We start from the raw sequence: 16,617 nt of genomic DNA, 5'->3' as shown, positions 1-16,617 counted from the left end.
CTGGCAAGACAACGCATGCAGCTCTGGGGCAGAAACATACCCTTTTCTTTGGCACCAAATGCTAGGGAAGAGAAGCCCAAGGTTTTTTGCATGCAGCTACAACTCCAGAGGTTTCCTCATTACTGCTGTAAAGATTATGGGGCTTTTCTGCCCCCAGGACCTTTCAAGAAGCTGCAGCAACAGGAACATTTTCCTTTGTGCTCCCAGCTGCAGGCTGGTGAGCAAACTGTGCTGCTTCCTACACCCTATCCACTCACCCAAGACAAGCGTTTGGAATGAAGAATGCAGCCCATACTTAGCCAATAAAGATCTTACTAGGGGAGAGAGGCTACCCAGTGTTCCCCTTCCTGCTGCCAGACACCTGCAGACCTAGGGGAGGATTACTAGTTATCTAGCCCCAGGAGCACCACACTGGAAAGATCCCTCCTGAAGAGACAGAGAATATTGGTGGGATGAGCGTGGTCAGAGAGGGAGTTGAACTTCTGCTGCTTGCAGAGCCTCTGAGAGGAAGCATGGTCTAGCGTTTAGGGTGCGACCCTAAAAATCAGGAGACCTGGCTTAAACTCCCCATTCCCCCAGGCTTACTGTGTGATCTTAGGCAAGTGAAAGTCTTTATACCTCAGTTTTCCAGCTATAAAATGGCAGTAATACCACTTCTCTATCTCATATGAGAATAAATACATTAAAGATTGTGAGGCACACAGGTACCGCAATAACAGAGGCCATATAAAGTAGCAAAGACAGAACCTTGGTGTTCAAGTCCCCACACAACAGAATCCCAAATACATATTCTGGGTAGGTTCTATATGTTCACAGCTTAATCCTCACTCCTCCTTGATCTGTGAAGGAGGAGGCCGATCCAGTTTCCCAGCTAACGCACCGGAATTGCATATTAATCAAACAATTTTAAAGTAGCAGGCTGAATCTGTATTAAAAACTCCTCAGGCTGGACTTCAGGATGAAAAGCGGTGACATTAACAAACATCAGGCAAGAGACAGAATTCCAGATGGACACAAAGTCAAAGAACAGCTTTTATTGGTCAAGATAACAAAGAAACTTGTTTCTCCCAATGATTTTTTTAAAACAAGCTTTAACAGTTAACTGCAAAACTTTTACAAACTAAAAGATTCACTGGAATTTCAACAACCGCTTGTAATTTTGCTCGTTTATATTCAACAAGTGGTATTTTTAACCTTTGGAAACAGTCCTTGTCCTAGACAAATTATATTTAAAGAAAAAAAATTAGGACATTACACAAAATGGTAAAAAAATTATTATGTTATGTTAAATTCAAATGCATTCCTTTAGGAAAGGGGTATAAATACCCTGTGTGATGTGTGAATTTGCATGTTGACATAATGAAAAAACAGGTTGTTTGGGTATAAAAATCTCATATGCAAACTAGACTAGAAGTTATTTTTTCCCTTTTATTAAGATACAAACATTTTTACTATATCTTAAAAAACAAACAAAAACAAAACAAAAAAAAAGCCACAGAACTTTTGGCCTATTCAGGAACAAAGTACTCAGAACCCGAAAGATGCCTGTACTTTATCAGGTGTTCCTTAGCATGTATGTGCTAGGAAGTCTGGATGGTCAGAAAAGCAATTATGTAGAGTGCTCAAAATAAAATGATTCACTTTAAAATTCAACATTGTTTACTCACAGTAACGAACAATGCCAACAAGCGAAAGCAGACATTTCTGAGAAACAGCTAGCTGTCTTTCTGGTAACAAAAATCTTGTCATTTAAAAAATATTGAGATGCCTGGACACGATATGCCAAAGTTATATGGAAAAGACTGATTCCCAGTGATATGTCTACATGAGCTGCTTCGCCTAATTTTGCAGTTTAGTGTTTTTGATATCCTGTAACCAGTAAATAAGATCAGGGCAATAAACTGCTATACAAATCTTTGCTGCTCAAGTTACTAAAGCGGGTGGAAATTACAAAAAAATAAAATTAAATTAAAAAAAAGTCAGTGAAGATCAGTGTTTTTTTAAAAAAGGAACTGAATAGCTACACGCTGTCTCTCAAAAAGCCATGTCATATTTGCCGTAAACTGCATCCCACGCCCACACCATTGAGGATGTGTGGGCACAGAAAGCTGAAGCACGTCACTGCCAGAACAATACAGCAGTGGAGCTGGAGTGACTCCACAGAACGAAGCGGGAATTTCAGCTGCAGGAAGTTCTTGACAGCTGTTGCTGTGGTACACAGAACAGTGATGTGTATTTATGACAGAGTAACTCCTGGAAACAGGAAGCCTGTGCCCTTCCCTAGACATGATTTTACAAAAAGTTTTGCATTCTAACACCCATACTACACATTTGGTAAGAAAATAGAGCGCACTTTTCAGCTTGTGGTTCTTCTAAACTACAGCAGGAGGGCTTTACTAACACACCTCCCTCATTGGCAATCTGAGGTAATCCATGATGCTGCTAGAATAGCAGCTTCTATTTCTCTCCCCCAGCATCACTCGCTGCCTCCTTACTGAGTCCTCGGATTGACAAGTCATAAACCACTTCCTCAATTTTCTTGACATCGTACTTCAAGCCATCGTAGCGCTTCCTCAAGGAGTCATTTTTCAGATTGAGGAGACGGAAACCAGAATCCAGCTCGTTAATGAAGGTGGAGATGCGAAGAGGACGAGAATAGTCACCTGCTGTGACACTGTTCACTGCCAGCCTAGACTGCGGGGGAAACAAGTCAGATGGTGTGGAAGAAGACTGACTACACATGCAACTGCCAAGTCAGAGCTCTCAAGATCCTTCTGAGGACAGAGATCGCCCACCTCTGTTTCTATAGCCGAACATGCTTTTCCTGTCAGTTTACTGTATGAAAAAGCCTCAGCATATGGTAATCAGACTAGTTATACTCATCATATAGAATGGTTTCTTGTTTAACAAGAATCCTTGTTTTCAATCAAGGCACTGATTTGAATCTGGACAGGATTAAGTTTAAGTAGACACTTAGTTCTTCCCTTCCTGAGATTTAGTCCTACTTGCTACCATAGCATTTCATAGTGGCTGGAAAGGCTAGTTAACCAAGAGTTCAACACCAGGGCATTATGCAATATAACTTCTTCTCTTCCCAAACGTAGGGTCTGGAAAACAAGCTACTGGCCATTCATTTTTGGTTGGTTTCAGACCAGCTATCAATTTGTGTAAATATCTTTTACTTACCAACTCACTGGCAAGAGTCAGAATCCCAGAGAGGTAGTCTTCAATGTCCAGGTGAAAACCTCTCTCTCGATCAGCTTCAACTAAGGTGAAAAACAGAGTTGCAATCTGAATCAATATTATACCTGAACACAAGCAGCAAGTTAGAAATGTCTTCATTTCAAGTCAGCTGCAGAAAACATTTCAAACATAAGAAATCCAGTAGCAATATAGAAGTCAGTTGTTTCCCCACATATAACGTAATTACTGCTCCTCTTCAGCCTTTTGACTTGGCTCCCATGTTGGTTTAACATCGGACATGTTCTCTACCTACGAGACAATACCTTACACTTGATCCAACAGGATCACAGAAGTACAACAGTTTTCTGTTTAAAACTTTTAGTCCGCCTGAATTTTTTTAAAAACATCCTCTGCTCTGTGCAGAGTTATAGCTCCAAAACCTTAACTACGCTAACTTCTCATTTAACATTTAAAACAAAAGTAATGGGAGGGAAAAAACAAATAGACAAAGCAAAGTCAACATCCGAGGCAAATTTAATTTCACATGGTTTTGACAAGTATCCTTAGGAGTAAACAATTACTTTCCTAAACTACAAGATTAAGCAAAAAAAAGTCTTATTTTTTCCAGATTAAATTTTTTGTAGGTTTGCATCTTTAAGAAGATAAATTTCTGCTGGTGTTTAATCTGTTCATTCCATAGAAAATTAAATCTAACTCTGCAAATCACTAAATTTAAGAACTTCACAACGTTATCCAGTTTAATTAACATTAACTTACTTCCAAGTATTTCTGTAACAGCTTCTCGAGTCACTAATGTTTCTGTCTCTAAGTAGACAACAAATGCTGCCAGAAACACCAAGCGCTGTAGCACAAACCTCCAGTGTTCATGAAATCTATATTGAAACACACAATCAGGTGAAAACATTCAACACATTTTTACAACTTGCTTTAGTAAGGACTGAAAGTATTAAATATCTAGTCTACCTTATACTAGGTGTGCTGCATATTTACTTTCTGCACCACACTTCAGTTGGACACACTGCCAAGACTGACAGAACTGAAGTTTCACAGCTTCCCATCCTAAAGTTACATTTTGATACAAACAATGGCTTCCTTGACAATGAAAAGACTTCCACCCCACAAATATGAGTTTAATGTGTCACTCTGAGCTTGTGGGCTTGGCAATCTGAACAACTCAAGGTGCTCAGTGCAGGATGATCAACAGATGTGTACAAAATGTAAGATAACCTATTGGAGGGTTCACCTCCTCTCTCCAATCCTTTGTAACGGCTAACCACATGGGAGCTGGCAATGGATTTAACTGACAAGATTCCTGCTCTCTGAAGTATTCTTGTCAGAAGTCCTCTACTGGCAGGGAAAGCAAACAAGGGCCAAAGAGGACTGCCTCATTTTGGTATAATTCCCAATATCAGATGTACGTTTCCTGATGGATTTGGGGCTTAGTTTTCAGAAATGCAACAGTACTAACAACTAACTGAAGTGAATGGAGGCGTGAGTGCTCAACACCTCTGAAAAATCAGGCCCTTAATTAGAGCTACTCAAAACAAAGCCAAATTATTTTTGTTAGGAAGTCTTCAAAAAACAGAGAATGAAAATTTTCAACAAATGATTGGGGGGGGGGGGGGGAAATGTTTTTTGAAAGCTGAAAAATTTTACCAAAAAGTTTGGTCAAAGAGCCATTTTTGATTCATGAAAAAAGTGTCAACCAATGCTACCCATAATTTGTAGGGTAGAAAAAAGTGTTGGGGCCTACACACCTTCAAAGTAGCCTTTTAACTTAAAGTATGTAATAACCATTTAGAATATCAAAACCTTGTCATCGTACACACCTGTAGTACTGATCAGCTGGAAACTTGGTCTTCAGAGATGCTAGCTGTGTTTTGACTGCACTAAAGTGTTCTCGGGCCTTGAGACACTTCTTTGGTACTGAAAAAAAGAAACAGTGCAACATCTATTTAGGAAGTGTCTAGACTAATTTTTGCAAAAGAATCCTGTGACTGTACATAGCACTACTTAATCTTCTCCAAACAGCACACTCATGTTTACATATCAGTGCAACAAACAGGCTAAGTGACTTCAACAAGGTCACACCAGGAGTCAGTGGCAGAGCAATGAAGAGCACCCAGGAGGTCTGGCTTTCAGACCTGAACTCCAACCACTAGTCCACAGTTCCAAGTTACATGAAAAGGGTCACTCCATAATTTAGGAATAACTGGCCATCAATAAGGCTCAGTCACAGCACAGAGTCAGATCAGCAATAGCATGCAAATGAATTGACTATTCAACGATGGGAGATATTCTTCTTTCTGTTCCAAATCCAGTAACTCACTACTCCATAAAAAGAAATATTATTACAATGGATAATAGCTTTGGTTGGATCTGTGTTTTCCAGCAGCCCTTTCTGTTTTATATACATTTGAATGAATTATGTTTCAAACCATCATTACCTAGAAGATCGTGAGTGGTAATCAGCTGGATTTTAAGCCCGAACTTAGAAAAGTAAGGTTTCAGGCTTATTTATATACTAACCACTGCCACCTACAATTTGCAGATATGAAGTACACCTTAACAGAAAACCATACAGCAATGTTTTGTTTTGCTACAACCAATATAACACTCTTATTTTAGCTTTTCTTTTACATACAGAATTATACATGTGCATAAGAATTTGTAGATAGATTGAAGACACTGATTCAGATTTTCAAATCCTTCTTGGGGCCAGAACCACAAAACTCCCATTGAAGTTAATGGTTAAAATCCCTTCTTCACCTTTGAAAAACCTCAATCCAAGTCTTTTGTATGCCACCCTTTCTATGGCTACCCAAAGTTCAGAAGTCCAGTACTCTATGTGCAGGCATGTTGAATTCTGAGGAGTTTTAAGTCACGACAGAGAGCTGAAAATGCTGTGGCTTCTTACAGCACCTGAGAGGGGCAGGGATGTATTATGCCAATGAGAAAAGAGGCACAGATAGCTTTAAGGCCAACAACCAGCTGTGTGGCAGAGCTGAGAGGTGAATCCAGTTCTCCAAAGTCCAAGGCTAATGCCTGAGCTACAAGGCCAAGCTCACCCGGTATAAATAGCTATGGTATGGCAGTACCCGTACTTGGAGTGCAACTGAAGTTCTTTTCACCATAGCAGTTCTACAGCACATGCAGTACCATGCCTGCCAGAGCCAAGAGCATCAGTGCCTTTTACCTCAGCTCCATAAATTCTGGTGAGAGACCAATGGAGGGAGAACAGCATTTATTGCTGGATGAGATTTCATTGTTTGTGAGTATACATTTATGGGGAATGTGTCAGTCTTTAGGTTGATATCCATCACAGCAGGCCCTCAAGTGCTCTGGAATACACTCAGTTCACCAAGTTATGATCAATGCATAAGTCAATTTCCCTTAAAAACCCAATAGTTTTTAAACCTATAGGGGCAGTTCTATGGCCCATAAGTAGGTGAGTCACAGAGTGGCCTCTTATTGACTTCGGGGACTCCTGAGGTTTGGAACCCTGACATTTGGGGAGGAAACATCCAAACAAGGTTTCCTATTTTACACATACCATTAACTAGACAAAAAATAAATTACAAGAAAGTGGGGTAATATCAAATCAGTTATGAGGCTGATTAAATCATATCAAATAAACCAATAATTCCTTATAAAGTCTACATAATAAAAAATCGAGGAAGACAGCAGTCTTGTTTAGCTATCAGTCCCCCAAATAAAAGGACATCATCAATCTCTGTGCTAATCAATGTATTTAGGTTCTGGCCAAACAGCTGATACAAGGAAGGTCAAATCACTGCCAGGTTGAAGCTAATGTTGAGACTACAGCTCTGATATCAATTAAAGTAATCTGCACAAATAAAATTAGTGGTTAGATGATAGCCAATTTATATTCTTACCCACCAAAACAGGGGTTAAAAGGAAGCATTCCAATGCAATTCAAGATGACACAGTTTGTTGCATTTAATGTTCAAACAGCATCTTGGGGGAAGATATGATCTTTCATGATTCATAGATTATAAACCCAGAATGAACCATTTTGATCATCTAGTCAGACCTCCTTTATTACACAGGCCATAAGACTTTCCTGAATTAGTTCCTGTTCAAACTAGAGCAGATCTTTTACAAAAAGACATCCAATCTTGATTTAAAAATGTACGTTGATGGAGAATCCAACACATCCCACGTCAAGTTGTTAGCCACCCTTGCTGTTAAAGCTTTGCCTCTTATTTCTAGTCTGAGTCAGTGGAGCTTCAATGTCCAGCTACTGGATCTTGTTATATGTTTGACTACTAGACTGAAGAGCCCTCTATCACCAAATTTTTGTTCCCCATGTAAGTACTCATAGACACAGGTCACTGGATCACAATCTTCTTAGATAAGAAACACACTGAGCTCCACTATAAGACAACTTGTTTTCCAATCCTTTAATCATTCTCATAGCTCTTCTCTGAACTCTCTCAAATGTATCAATATCCTTCTAGAACTGTAGACACCAGAACTGGACACAGTATTCTAGAAGCAGAAGCACCAGTACCAAATATACGCTATAACCTCTCTATTCGTATTAGACATTCCTATTTATGCATCCAAGGATCACATTAGCCCTTCGGTCACAGCATCACACTGGGAGCTCACATTCAGCTGATGATCCACCATGACTGCAAAGTTGTCACTGCTTTCCAAGATAGAATCCCACATCTGTAGGAATGACCTGTGTTCTTTGTTCCTAGATGAATGTCCTTACATTTGGCCATACTGAAATGCATGTTTGCTACTGCCCAGTTCATCAAGCAATCCAGTGACCTTTATCAGTGACCTGTCCACTCATTAATTTACCACTTCCCCAATGTCTGGGTCATCAACAAACTTTCAGTAATAATTTTGTGTTTTCTTAGGTCATTGACAAAAATTTTAAAATAGTCTAGTGACAAGAACCAATCCGTGAGACCCCATTAGAAACACACTAGCTCAATGATGACTGTCTGTTTGAGTCTCATCATTTAGCCAGTATTTATTCCATTTAATATGTGCCATGTTGATTTTTTTATCATTCCAGTCTCTTAATCAAAGTGTTGTGCAATACCAAGTTAAATGCTTTACAGAAGTCTATGTATATTGCATCAACACTATTACTTCTATCAGCCAAGCTTGGAATCACATCAAAAGAAATATCAAATTAGTTTGATATGTTCTCTTTTCCATAAACCCATGTTGATTGGTATTAATATTAACCTTCTTTAATTCTTTATTAATCAAGTCCCATATAAGCTGTCCCATTATTTTGCCCAGGATTGATGTCAGACTGACAGCCCTGTAATTATCTGTACAACTCCTAACCCAGAAAATATATGCTTAGACTGCAAGGTTGTTTAACCTAGGGCTATTTTAAATACCACAAGGAACTATTCTACAGGCACTGTTCTCTACTAATTTCACAAATACATTCTGTGGGTTCTAGTCCTCCTGCCCCCACCTCTCTGCAGGAGTTAAGAAGTGCAAGAATGCTGAGATAGAGGTGTCCCTCTATCAAAAAAGGCTGGGAAACAAAACCAAAAAGAGTATTTATAGAGCTTGGTTGTCGCAACTCCTAAGGTTTATTCAGTTTCAGTACATGGTTGAAAAGATTAGCCGATGGTCTTATTGTTCCAGTATTTAACATCAACGGGCTTTCTGGATGGGTAGAGGCTACCTGCATGTAATTGTCACTTGTTGCTGCATTGAGTGGTCTGCCAGGAGGGTGGAGGAAGCACAGGCCTCCTTCTCAGGCATTATGCATTGCATGGCCAGAGGCAAGTCATCAGTCCCAGCATCAGCCCTGACAGGCTAACAAGCCAGAAGCAAGGCTTCTCCCTCTCATTCAGTTTTGATGGTGGCCTGGCTGGTTCCTCTTGCTTGGAAATCCTCTCAAGAGCTTCTTGGTGAAACAGAATGGGGCCCTGCTCTTATTGTGGTCATTGGATCACCAAATTGGGTCCAATTAGGTCACTTCTATGCAAATGAAAAGCTGCTGCATTCCAGTAACTTCAGGCTGGGAAAGTCCCAGATTCAAAGGCCAGAAGGGACCACTATAATCTTCTAGTCCAGTGGTTCTCAACCAGGGTACCTCTGGGGGCATAGGTGCCAACTCTGTGGGTGCTCCAGGGCTGGAGCAACCACTGAAAAAAAAGTTAGTGGGTGCTTAGCACTCACCGGCAGCCAACTCCCTCCCGTATCCCCCAGCGTCTCCTGTTCACCAGCAGCCCCGCTGATCAACTCCTCCCTCTCCCTCCTGCCTGCCGTGATTAGCTGTCCGAGGTTTTTCTTTGCTGTGTAGCTATACTCTTAGTCTCCTCTCATAAAGTAGGTTCTCCATTCCTCTGATCATCTTAGTGGCACTTCTCTGCACTTGTTCCAGTTTGAATTAATCTCTTTCTTAAACACAGAAGACCAGAATTGCACACACTATTCCAGATGAGGTCTCACCAGTGCTTTGTATAATGGTAATAATATTCCCCTATCTCTACTGGAAAATTCATAGATCCAAATATATACCTGGTCAGTCAGCAGGTCCGTAGTTGATTGGAGACATTTGAGGTCATAAGTTAGCTCACAAGCATTATCTCAACCATCCTAAAATCCCTGACTCAAAATAAAAAGCAAAAAATTGGACCTGAAATCATAGGAAAGCACGTATCACACTTACTTATGTAAGGAAGTGAAACAGCGAGTAGGTGAACTTACCTCATGTAAGACAATAAGGGCCAAAGTGTATTTAATGGATTACGTATTGTCTAGTACTGCACAAGCAAACCATAAGCAATATAAATGTTGACCTAATTTATGTGATTGATAAAACCTTTGAACAACCCTTCTGGGAAGAAGGAGGAGTAAACAGAGCCTTCTTGTCTTACTAAATATCCTGTTCAGTTTTTGGAATATCCCTGCCTTCTGTAAAGGACAAAAAGGAGGCCTGCCAAATGTGATCAAGAAAAACAAAGGAAGTTCATGTCTTAAATAAAATTAATAGCTTTGATTTAAGCCTCTGTATACATACAGCTTTTGTTTATGTACATACAGCCAATCCACTGGCAGGTCATCCCCAACTGGTCACTGGGGTGTGGCATTCTGTATCTATGCTGAAATAAATCCGCTCCTTGAATTTGAACTAGGAGTTAGCGGTGGTTTTGTCTACTACAGCACGTATTGGTTGTCTGCTTTGCTAGGTTTGTATGGTAACCTGGGGCCTGGCTGGTGATCCTGAAATATCAGCCATGCTCAGAAAGAGGAACAGTTTATGTTTTACAGATAGATGTTTGTAATGTCCCATTCATATTTTAGTGCTCCGCTTTGAGCAGCATTTTTGGGGGGGGGGGGGAGGGGGGAGGAAGAGGCACTTAAGTCTACACAAACTGTCAGAGTCAAGTCTTTTTTTTTTAAATCACAATTTTGGGGTTCAGTTCTTATATGCTGGCCTATCTGCATCACATGTTGGTCTGTCAGCCCACGGTTACAGCGGGCTGGGTATGAGGGTCTGCATGTGCCAGCTCTGGGGCCTAATCACAATCCAGAAAATGAAAGTATAGCTAGATAATACATCTTGAATCTGAAAAGGTTAATGTTTTCCTCCCTGGGAACCCCTCTAGTACAATGGGCCAAAAAGTAGACGACAGTGGGAAGCCTAGAGGGTTGGGGAAGGGAAGGAGGAGAATAGTGTTGCTTGAGAGTGGATGGCAGCTTTTCTACTTCATATGGCTATGGGAGTCCCATGCCTAGATAGTGGCTGCATTTCCCATAGCACAAACTCCCAGACATCAGCAGCATTAGAGTGCCCACATTGATCTGGAGAAGAACAGAGAAGGAGAAAAAGATCCCATAAGGAGATTGAGACCTTACACCACAAGTGTATTGTCCAGCTGTAAACCAGTATCTCTCAATCAGGTGGTTGTGAAAGCAGACACTGAGGAAATCATCATAAGGCATTGAAAATTTTACAATTTAAACCAAAGAAAAAATTTCCAGAATAGCTTCATGTTGATCAAAATCTTCCAAGTTTGTGAGATCAAATGTAGCAGTTGTATTAAACAATTCTTATGTTTATTATAAACATAAAAGGGTTGAAGATTTTTTTACTTCAAATAAGGGCGTGTGCACCTAAAAAGGTAGAAGCACTGCTGTCAATCAAGGTCCATGGCCATCAAATTAAGCTGCCCAGGAATTCTCAGACCAGCACCCCCTACAATCATAAAGCTATCTTTTGCCTTTACAGGAGAGAACAGGGGACAAGGAGTCTACATCATGTAACTTCATTACCAGGAAAACTTGGCCCATCAGCAACTATAAACTGGGAGGAATAAAGGGAAAAGAGAATCAAATGGTGAAGTAAGTCTCCTAGACTAAGGCCAGGTCTATACTTAAAACTTAGGTTGACCTAGCTAAATTGCTCTTGTGAAAAATTTTACACCCTGAGCACTGTAGTTAGGTTAACTTAACCCCCAGCATGGCTGTGTCTAGACCAACAGAAGCATTCTTCCATCGATCTAGCTTATGCTTCTTGGAGAAAGGGATTACTTAACATTGATGGAAATACCCTTTCTGTTGCTGTAGAGAAAGCCTACACTATGGCAGCATAGCTGCAGCACCACGGCTGTGCTGCTGTAGGGTAGGCGTACCTTCAGAGGAAACGGGGGAAGAACAAAGCAGGGGACGTCTATACAGGTGGAGCAAGGAGGAGAATGAGGGATAGAGCATGGAGAGTCACTAGCCCTCTGACATATCATGACAAAGTATTTGTTCCAAGTCATCCTGCCTCACGTTATTAAGTCCTGCACCAAATCCAAAACTTTTGGTTCAGTTAGAGCAGATTTTTAGAGCAGATTTCTGCACTTCAAGCTGGAAGGTATGGCTATTAGCCAGGATGGGCAGGGATGGTGTCCCTAGCCTCTGTTTGCCAGAAGCTAGGAATGGGTGACAGGGGATGGATCACTTGATGATTACCTGTTCTGTTCATTCCCTTGGGGGCACCTGCCACTGACCACTGTCAGAAGACAGGATACTGGGCTAGAAGGACCTTTGGTCTGACCCAGTATGGCCTCTCTTAGGCCTGGTCTACACTGGGGGAGGGAGGAGGAATCAACCCAAGTTACGCAACTTCAGCTACATGAATGACGTAGCTGAAGTCAACGTAGTTAGATCGACTTACTGTGGTGTCTTCACCGCGGTGAGTCGGCTGCTGCCGCTCCCCTGTTGACTCTGCCTGTGCCTGTCGCAGAGCTGGAGCACAGGCGTCCATGGGAGAGTGCTCGGGGGTCCATTTATCATGTCTAGACTAGATGCAATAAATCGATCCCCGCTGGATTGATTGCAGCCCACCAATCCCCCGGGTAGTGAAGACATACCCTTATATTCTTAAGGGATAATAAGGCAGAAAGGACCTGCAAGGTCCCCCCTAGAGGGGGGTGCTTGTGTTGCCCATGGCTAGTGGACTTGGGGAGCTTACCCCCAGTAAGCACATGCTTCCTCATGCTAAGGGCAGGTGGAAGCGAAGTGCCCCATAACCCCTGGGAAGTGTGACAGTAGGTCTCAGATTCCATTCTCAGCAACAGTGGTAGGGGAATTCAGTTTTCCTCAGGTTCCCCCCCACCCAGCAGCTTTTGCTTTGTTTCAGATGTGGAGGGTCCTGCTGAAAAAAACTGCACAACTAAGAACCGACAGGTTGAGAGTATAGCTAAGGAGAGTTGGCGTGTTTCACAAAAGATTATATGCAAGGGTTTGATAGCATCCCTTCTTTCCCTGACCCTAGAGGGTAAGCACTTCGAGGCAGACGCTGTCTTCCCGCTGCGACAACACTGCCCAGGGCATTAACATTACCAAAGACAAGTGACTTACTGTCCTGAAATCCAGCTCCCTGGTGAACCCCCTGCAGCAGCGTTAAGATCTCCCGAGCCGTCTGTTCCAGGGTCTGAACCACTTTCCTGATCTCCTGCAAGCCGACGGCAAGGCCCGTCAGGACACGAGATGGAAAAAGAAACTCCCGCCCAGAACCCCCCAGGCCCGCCCGCCTCGGAGCCCCGAGCCCTGTAACCACGTGCGACGGGAGCCCGCCCCGCCCCCACCCAGCGCCAGCCCCCCGCGGCCGCACAGGTAACGCCGCGCCGCGCCGGCCGGCCGGGCCCTGACCTCTCGGATGTCCTGGTCGGCGGTGAGGACCCCCTGCAGGGTGACGAACATCTCGCTGACCGACATGGTGCGCTGCCGGGCCGGGCCGGGCACGCAGGGAGGAGCCGCCGCCGCCGCCGCCGCCGCCCCGGGGCTAGGACGCTCCCAGCGCCGCCTCCCGCTCCCGCTCCCAGCCGGGGCCGCAGCCGCTGCTCAGGGACCTTCCAACACTCAGGGCGCAGGCTCCACAGGCGCGCGCGGCAGAGGCTCGGGGGTCCTTCCACAGCCGCGGCGCAGAGCGGCTGCCCCTCCGAGTGCCGGGCTCGCTACCATCGCCTCGAAAGCCTTCCGCATTCAGCGCCGCCGCCCAGCGGGCTTCTACATTCCGCGTCGGGACCCCTTCGCCTAAGCGAAGGCTTCCACAGTCCGAACGCAAGGTGCCCTCATCACTGCCTGGGCCGCCGCCCAGGGGTCCTTCCACGCCCTCCGCGGCCGAAGCGCGCGCCGCCGGCTGCCCGTCTAGGGGTCTTTCTACGCTCCTGGCGCAGAGCTGACTAATCCACTCCCTGACGCACACAGACCCCGAGGGACACGATAGTTGGCTGCAGACCGAGTACAGGCTGCCGGGGGCCGCTTGAGCCATTTCGGACAGGCAGTGGGGTAGCCACCCCCCCCCCCCCGGGCCAGCGTGCGCAGGCGCAGTGCGCTCCTCTCTGCCCGCTCTCTGTCTCTTAACTGTGGGGGCGTCTCCGTCCTCCCTCCCCGGCGGCGGCCGCGCTCTCCCCGCAGGGCCCCCAGCGGTCACTGGAGAAGCGGGGCCTGGGGGGCGGCTGCAGGGAGGGGCGCTGTTTGCCCCGTTGGGGTCCCCGGCTCTGCAGGGCAGACTGTGATCACCTGTGGGCTGACCGCTCCCCCCCCCCGCTCTGGGGCGGGCAAAGCTCGGCCGTGGGGAGGAGGGGTCTCACCCCCCCCCCCGCCAGCATCCTCAAAGAAGTGGGGGGCTGCTTGTGTTATTGGCCGGCTTCCCGTCCCTTCACAGGCAGCTGGAGAGCCGCCCAGTCGGGTGACTTGACAGCAAGTGTGTAAAACCTGGACAGCGGGTTTGGGGTTATATAAGGAAAGTCCCCAAATATTGGGACTGTCCCTATAACAGGGGGGACGTCTGGCCACTCTACTGCCCAGAGCGGGGGAGGAGGGGCAGGGAAGGGAACCTAGCTGGGCTCCTCCATCTCGGGCTGTTCTCCCCCAGCAGAAGCGTTTCGTTTCACCACCGCCCCATGCAGAACCCACGTTGTCTTTAATCAGCCCCCAGCGTTTCATTCCGAAACCCCCTCGCCCCAGCACTTCGTGCATACACCCCTTTTTTTTGGAAGCTTGTGGGATGTGTCTTCACCATCTCCCTTATGGTGGGAGGGGGGAGCAATTGCTCTTCACCTACTCCTCCAGGTTTGGGGAGGACAGTAGCTCACGGGGTCTCTCTTCACCCTCACTCCAAAGCTTCAGGGGAGAGCAGCTCACAGAGACTATTCATGCTTGGGGAGGACAGCCATTCATTTCTTAAACTCTCCTCACTTGGTTTGGGGGCTGGGACACATAAATCAATGGGGGTGGCTTACAAGTCTCTCACCCCCTCTATCAATCATTGATTGGAGGCAGCAGCCTCAGTGGATCTCTCTTCACCCCCCACTAGGCTGGGCAGAGAAAGAGCATGCGGTCTCTCTTCATTTCTTTCCACTCACGGGAGGGCAGGAGTTTATGGGTACTCTCTACATATCCACTCAGGATTTAGGGACCAGCACAGGACCCACTCACATATATATTCTATCAAAACTCAAACAACCTAAATCACTATTATACTGAACAAATTATTAATTATTATTTATATTACTATAGCACCTAGGAGCTCTAGTCATGGACCAGGACCACATTGTACCAGGTGTTGTACAAACAGAATAAAAAGACAGTCTATGCCCAAGGAGCTTACAACTTCAAGACAAGACACGAGCTGGATAGACAGAAAAGGGAATACAAGTAAATTGCATGATACTAGTCAGGGCAGCCTGACTGTTGTCAGCATTTTTGTAGGCATCAGACAAATAAAAGTTTTGCTGAGGAAACTGTATAGGCCTCCTTCTGTCCCCAGTAGAAGTCTATATGGCCCAGATCCTCAGACAGTAGACTAACACTCTGAAACCTTTACTCCTGGGGAAATTCTGCAGAGCTGCTGGCTGCCACTAGGGGTCGCTGGACTCTTTCCATGCTTTGGCTGCCTGGCTTGATCCTCATCCATCCAGGGATGGAGTTACCCAGAGTTCTTTCAATCTAAAGCTCTTGGTAACTTACTCTGTGCGAGGCAGAGTCAGGAAATAAATCAATGGAGACAGCCATCCGACCAATAAATGGCTGGCACAAAGAGTACAATAAAAGAATGCTCTCACTTAAAGCCAGGTTTCAGAGTAGCAGCCGTGTTAGTCTGTATTCGCAAAAAGAAAAGGAGTACTTGTGGCACCTTAGAGGCTAACAAATTTATTAGAGCATAAGCTTTCGTGAGCTACAGCTCACTTCATCGGATGCATTTGGTGGAAAAAACAGAGGAGAGATTTATATATACACACACACACACACACACACACACACACACACACACACACACACACACACACACACACACACACACACACACACACACACACACACACACACACACACACAACACACACACACACACACAGAGATGTCTGTCTGTATCTGTGCGAGTTTTTTCATGAAGTTGACAGATTTCCACTCTATACGGCTAAATTCAGTGCCTTGCATAATGACAGGTTTCAGAGTAGCAGCCGTGTTAGTCTGTATTCGCAAAAAGAAAAGGAGTACCCGTGGCACCTTAGAGACTAACAAATTTATTAGAGCATAAGCTTTTGTGAGCTACAGCTCACTTCGTCGGATGCATTTGGTGGAAAAAACAGAGGAGAGATTTATACACACACACACACACACACACACACAGAGATGTCTGTCTGTATCTGTGCGAGTTTTTTCATGAAGTTGACAGATTTCCACTCTATACGGCTAAATTCAGTGCCTTGCATAATGACAGGTTTCAGAGTAGCAGCCGTGTTAGTCTGTATTCGCAAAAAGAAAAGGTGTGTGTGTGTGTGTGTGTATATATAAATCTCTCCTCTGTTTTTTCCACCAAATGCATCCGATGAAGTGAGCTGTAGCTCACGAAAGCTTATGCTCTAATAAATTTGTTAGTCTCTAAGGTGCCACGGGTACTCC

General features: G+C 44.5%; 1 protein-coding gene across 2 annotated transcripts; it reads right to left on the bottom strand.

Moving 5' to 3' along the window:
• Positions 1-1,019: 1,019 nt before the first annotated feature.
• On the bottom strand, positions 1,020-14,012 carry TSN (translin). 2 transcript variants are annotated; one of them, XM_038422560.2, is made up of 6 exons: positions 13,360-14,012; positions 13,069-13,162; positions 5,034-5,130; positions 3,961-4,076; positions 3,187-3,266; positions 1,020-2,694 (listed from the first exon to the last, which is right to left on the bottom strand). In XM_038422560.2, the coding sequence occupies exons 1-6, from the start codon at positions 13,423-13,425 to the stop codon at positions 2,458-2,460; spliced, it is 690 nt and encodes a 229-aa protein (XP_038278488.1). In that variant the 5' UTR covers positions 13,426-14,012; the 3' UTR covers positions 1,020-2,457. The 2 variants fall into 2 exon arrangements, with proteins under 2 accessions (XP_038278488.1, XP_043360870.1); XM_043504935.1 differs by lacking the exon at positions 13,360-14,012 and adding an exon at positions 10,953-11,022 and having other exon boundaries at positions 13,069-13,152.
• Between the last annotated feature and the right edge of the window lie 2,605 nt (positions 14,013-16,617).

The sequence above is a fragment of the Dermochelys coriacea genome, chromosome 11, assembly GCF_009764565.3.
Source record: "Dermochelys coriacea isolate rDerCor1 chromosome 11, rDerCor1.pri.v4, whole genome shotgun sequence".
Taxonomy (NCBI): Eukaryota; Metazoa; Chordata; order Testudines; family Dermochelyidae; genus Dermochelys; species Dermochelys coriacea.
The sequence above is the reverse complement of the archived record's forward strand: the minus strand, read 5'-3'. Positions and strand labels throughout refer to the sequence as shown.